Below are 5818 nucleotides of genomic sequence, written 5' to 3' on the forward strand. Positions count from 1 at the left end.
GCGCGCGCCCCCCGGTTCCAGGCGCACGGGGTCTCTGCAGACCCAGAGCCCACGCCCCCCCCCCCCCCCAACCTCGCCGGGGGTCTGGAGGGGTCTGGTTGAGAATTTGACTCGTCCCGGCTGATGCCCGCTCCGGAGCGTCTTGACCCGAAGACGACAATAGAACCACATCGTCCGTATCGAGAACGAACTCGATTTTGAGCCAAGCATGCGGCTCCGGCTCTGGTTCTGCAGAGACCCGATGGGCCTGAAATCGACCCAGGCACCTCCCACAGAACGCCGCGAGGAACACAGTCATAAACCTCCTCCGGGTCTACAGAACCCATGTAGACAGGAGAGGCAAACCCCCATGACCCCCTTTATCACCAAGACCCGGCTGTTCCACAACCAGAACCAGAACCACTCTGCTCGTCCTCAGTCTGAGGTCCAGAACATCTGATCTCCTCATTTCAGTGTAAAATATTAACAAGATCATATTCTTGTTTCAAAAATAAACGGTCAAAATGAGTTCTCCTCCCTCTGGTTCCTGTTTCCAGAAGAAACGGGTCACCTTACGTTTGGGATGAGAAATGAAAAAGTACCGTTTGCTCCACAGAACCTGCTGTGGTCCGGGACGTGTCCTGAGATCCAGGGCTTCCTGCACGTCAAAGAATCCAGCCGGAAAGCCTGGAAGAAAGTTTATTTCTTCCTCCGACGCTCCGGACTCTACAGCTCCACCAAAGGCTCGTCCAAGGTTGGAGAACCCTGGAAGCTTTCCAGAACTTCTCAAGAGTCCGTTTGACCGATTTAACGTTTGTTCTGCTTCGTGTGTTTTGGCTCCAGGAGCCTCGACACCTGCAGCTCGTCGCCGATCTGGAGGATCTGAACGTGTACTCTGTGGTGAACGGCCGAAAGCTGTACGGAGCTCCTGCAGACTTCACCTTCTGCATAAAGGTAAGACAGAACCGCTAACATTTCTCTGTGTGTGTGTGTGTGTGTGTGTGTGTGTGGGGGGGGGGGGTACTGTAGGACGCCCACATAATGCTGCAGACCAAGCTCAGTTACTGCACGGGCTTTGTTTGGTGTCATTTATAAAATAATAACGGGGAAAATGTTCGGTCAGTTTTTAAGATTCTTTTAGGGCAACGACTTGTTCAGGAATATAATTGTTTTAGGTGTTAGATGTCTTAAAGCTGCAGCAGCTTTTTATTATTCAAATAGTCGAGACAAAAAAAATAAAGAGTAAAAAGATTCAGACCTGCTTTTATTTTCACGTGAAGAAAATATCTGGACATGATGCATGTTGTTCCATATTCTACTAAACGTTGTTTGACACATGAAAACTCCAAATTACTTGGTACACACTGTACATGTTTATTACATGTTTCACCTGAGGACGTCGCCGTTGTTTTACCGGTGCAATGCATTCTGGGAAGATGACGTTCGTTGGTTGTAGTGGAGACTAAAACGAGTTGTATTTCGTATTAGTCCTTACGCACAATATATGGGTCGAAACGATCAAACAGGATCTACTTGTGATTTTAGCTCTGGAGCTAACGTGAAAGCTAACAGGCTAAAGCTGAGGCACCGCCCACAAACGTCTGCCGTCGGTGGGGTAGAACCAGGTAGGTGTGTAGTCCGGTGATTACTGTGTGTTTGTGTGCCAAGTGTTGTGGTGCGTTGCTCCGTTGTCTGGTTAGAACCAAGTTGGACTTTACGTTTGCTCCAGAACCCCGTGACCCAAAGTAGGACGAGAGGAAGATGATGGCTGGATGGATGCGTAACGTCTTCATTACCGTGTTGATGCTGATGCTCGTCAGGAGCAGCCGAAGTTCTCATGAGTTGAGCCGAGTCTTCTCTCCGTTCGCTTCGGTTCAAACTAAAGCTCCGATGGTTCCAAAATTAACATTCAATATGATCAGAGCTCGCACCTCAGCACCCAGTCTCCATCATTTACCCAGAATGCATTGCAGCTTTATATTTTCTTTCTTTCTGTCTGTTGGTCGGTCGTCCGTTCCACCATTTTATCGTTCGTTCTGTCGTTTTACCTTTCGTTTGCTTGTACTTTTGTTCGTTCTTTTGTTCGTTCTGTCGTTCTTTGTCATTCTTTCTTTCGTTCTTTCTTTCATTCTTTCTTTTGTTCTGTCATTCTTCCTGTCGTTCTTTTGTTCTTTCGGTCTTTTGTCATTTTTTCTGCCATTATTTTGTTCTTTCTGTCGTTTTTTTCTTTCATTCTGTGCTTTCGTTCATTCTTTCGTTAGTTTTTTTGTTTGTTCTGTCGTTCTCTCTTTTGTTCTTTCTGTCCTCTGTCGATCTTTAATTCTTTCTTTCACCCTTTCATCTTTTCTTTTTCTTTTTTGTTCTTTCTGTCATTCGTCCTTTCTTTCTTTGCCGTTTGTTCTTTCTGCCGTTTGTTCTAAGTTCTTTCTGCTGTTCTGTCGTTCTTTCACCCTGTCATTTGTTCTTTTTTTCTCTGAATGTTTGTACACAAAGTCAACAATAAATAAAATGCATAACTTGTTTTAAATGTTGTGTGTGTGTGCAGCCCTGCAGGAGTCCGATCCGTGTTCAGGACCTGAAGATCCTGTGTGCCGACAGTGAACAGACCCGGACATGTTGGACGTCTGCGTTCAGGCTGTTTAAGGTGGTTTATTTAAGGTTTAAGGCCCTAATCTTCGTATTGTTGTTGATCCTGAGGTGAAGTAATGTCCGGTGTGTGTGTGTGTGTGTGTGTGTGTGTGTGTGTGTGTGTGTGTGTTCAGTATGGGAAGCAGCTGCAGTCCAACTACCAGCTGTCCCAGTCGGCTCCACGGATCCTGGAGAGGTCCAACCTTCAGGACAGATTAGTGAGTTCATCCTGATGCAGAAAGAGACGGAGCCTCTGGTTCCTGCTGTAGAGCTGAGCTGAGCTGTGTGTGTGTGTGTGTGTGTGTGTGTCTGTGTGTGTGTCTGTGTGTGTGTGTGTGTCTGTGTCTGTGTGTGTGTGTGTGTGTCTGTGTGTGTGTGTGTGTGTGTGTGTGCAGTCAAAGTCCGAGGACACGCTGGTGGCCATGGACTTCTCAGGGAAAGCCGGAGGTCGAGTCATCCAGAACCGGACGGAGGCTCAGAGTGCAGAGCGGGAGGAGGGTCAGGCCTGGAGGGTGAGGACCGATCACTTCGCTTTTCACATTTATGGGTCGGCTCGGTCCAAAAGAAGGTTCTGTTCTTTCGGTTCTGGGCTTATACCTTCAGGACACAATAAAAGGTTCTAAAGTTCCTCAGATCTGAACCTCAATTGAACAAAAACAACAGGTTCCCCCGAGTCTTCATTTATTGAACAGAACCTGGTCCCGGCTCCTGGTCCAGCAGCTGTAGAACCTCCTTCAGCACCAGAACTCTCGGCTGTTTCCTATTTGTCTCTCCTGGTTCTGCAGGACTTTTGGACCACTCTTCTTTCCATCATTGCTTCAGTTTATTGAGGTCCCATCACAGCATCTCAGTCAGGTTCAGGTTCTGGACTCTGGACCGGTGCAGCACCTTGGTTCTGGTCTTTCTGACCCGTTCTGTTGTAGATCAGCTGCTGTGTTTGGGATCATGGTTCTGCTGGGCCCAGTTTGTTGGACAGATGGGGGAGCGGTGGCGCAGAGGTTAGAGAAGGTGGGCCTGTGATCGGAAGATCGCCGGTTCACGCCCCGGTACCGACAACATCAAAAATGTGGGTGGAGTAGGTGAAGCACCCACACCTGCCCCCACCCTCATTCGCCCCACTCTGGGCCCATGAGCAAGGCCCTTAAACCGTTCTCGTGGCTCAACGAGACTACCTGGATAAATAAAGGATACATGAAAAATAAAAGATGGACTCGCATACGACTCCAGAGCACGTGTTTACAGAGGAGCCCAAACCATCAGCCTCCACCTCCGTGCTGACAGCTGGGAGGAGCTGTTTGCTGCAGTGCGTTCTGGGTGAACATCTGGCATCTGCTCTGGTTCTGCTCCAGAAGTCTTGTGGTTCCTGCAGATGAAATGTCGAGCTGCCATGTTGTTTTTAGAGAGAGAAGAAGCCACGACCTTTGACCTGCTGACAGGCCTGCAGAGTCAGTGCACAGTCTGACCTTCGGGGTGAATCAGCTGTCTGAAATGTGTTCCTCTGGTGAGTAATCTCTCGATGGGCTCCAGTTTGAAATGACCTTTGACCTTCACAGACTGAAGCACAGCTGCTTCCCTGACGTCATTGCTGATGTCTTTCCTGCTTGGCGTTGGAGTGGGCTTTCTTCCACAGCTCTAACGTTTTGTTTTTGCTGAATAAATATCGTCTCTGTGGAATCTGTTCACTCGAGGTCCGATTTGAGTGACTGTAGAACCGGGTCAGGATTGTTCTGTTCTGAAGCCTAAACCCTCGGGGCTGATGGAGGCGGAGCTTCTGTTAGAACTTTGAAAAGGTTCAGGCCTGATTGTAAACAGGAGCTGTTTTCAGGCTCACCTGAAGTCAGGAACGTTTCTTTAACGAGCTCTTTCAGTCTCCTGCTGTTTCAAGTCAGAACCGGCCGTTTGGACCCAGAAGAACTCTGTCAGGTGACGCTCTCTGACCTTTCTGCTGCTCGCTCTTTGTCTTTCCTGTGACAGAGGAGAGAAGCCCTGAGGTGCAGCCTGCCCAACGTGAGCTCTGCTGCCAGACCATCCTGTGAGTCCAGGTCCTCCAGGTCCTCCAGGACCTCCGGGTCCACATGTCTCTTTATTAAATCCACAAACGGACGTCTTGTCTCTGTCTGCAGACGTCCACAGCAGCCAGCCGTGGTTTCATGGAGGCACGTCGAGAAAAGACGCCGAGAGGCTGATAGAGAAGCAGGGCCTGGTGGACGGGTGAGTCCTCTGTCCAGGTCTGTCAGCAAAATATCTCTGTTTAACTGTCAACAACAAGGCGCGCAGTATTTTGGAGACGGGACAAAAAGTGACTCATTTTGGTGGAACTGAATTTTTAAATTGTTGTAGATTCAAAACATAAAAAGCTTCGTGAACATTAAAGTAAAAACAAGTTTTTTTTTTTGTTGAGCTTAAAAAAAACATTTAAGTCTTAAACGTTTATGCTTAAAAGTTTAAATCAGCTGAACATTCAGTTACGTTTAGACAAGTTTATGAATAATTATCCAAAAGTCTCCTTTTTGGTAGAAGTCCGTAAAGATCTGGTTATAAAATAAGTAACATGATAAATGAGCCAAAGGTCAGTTTTGTTTCTAATATTCACATTTTGAGATTTTTTCTTGTCTGTTTTTCTGTTAAACCTAAAAGTTTAATATAATTTTACAAAATGTCACCATTAAATTTAACGAAGGCTTAAATCTGCGTCACCGTCTGCAGCCTGCGGGCCAAAATGATGCCATTCTTCAACTGCAGCTGTGGGCCGCACAAAATCACATCGCGGGCCGCAAATGGCCCGCGGGCCACACTTTGGACAGCCTGCTTTAGCCACTCGTCACAAAAACGTCCGAGTCATGTTTTACAGACGCTAAGCTAAATGTTGGAGCGGTAGTAGCTGAGAGTGACCCTCAACACCAACTCAGTGGCAAGAGTCTGGGCCAGCAGGCGGCGGGTGACGATGTAAGAGTGTGGGCCAACAGGCGGCGGGAGATGATGTAAGAATTCAGGCGGCGGGTGATGATGTAAGAGTCTGGGCCAACAGGCGGCGGGTGACGATGTAAGAGTCTGGCCCAACAGGCGGCAGGAGATGATGTAAGAATTCAGGCAGCGGGTGACAATGTAAGAGTTGGGGCCAACAGGTGGCGGGTGACGATGTGAGAGTGGGCCAACAGGCGGCAGGTGATGATGTAAAAATTCAGGCGGCGGGTGATGATGTAAAAATTCA

At 48.0% G+C, this 5818-nt stretch overlaps 1 protein-coding gene across 1 annotated transcript in view; it reads left to right on the top strand.

Moving 5' to 3' along the window:
- The window catches only part of grb7 (growth factor receptor bound protein 7), an 18016-nt gene that overhangs the window by 11008 nt on the left and 1190 nt on the right, over positions 1 to 5818 (top strand). The window contains exons 6-12 of the mRNA XM_037691270.1: positions 596 to 733; positions 823 to 933; positions 2525 to 2623; positions 2742 to 2825; positions 3003 to 3119; positions 4582 to 4639; positions 4731 to 4818. Coding sequence (XP_037547198.1) covers positions 596 to 733; positions 823 to 933; positions 2525 to 2623; positions 2742 to 2825; positions 3003 to 3119; positions 4582 to 4639; positions 4731 to 4818 — 695 coding nt within the window. The remainder of the gene's footprint in view (positions 1 to 595; positions 734 to 822; positions 934 to 2524; positions 2624 to 2741; positions 2826 to 3002; positions 3120 to 4581; positions 4640 to 4730; positions 4819 to 5818) is intronic.

This window comes from Nematolebias whitei, chromosome 17, assembly GCF_014905685.2.
Source record: "Nematolebias whitei isolate Nwh7 chromosome 17, NemWhi1, whole genome shotgun sequence".
Classification (NCBI taxonomy): domain Eukaryota; kingdom Metazoa; phylum Chordata; class Actinopteri; order Cyprinodontiformes; family Rivulidae; genus Nematolebias; species Nematolebias whitei.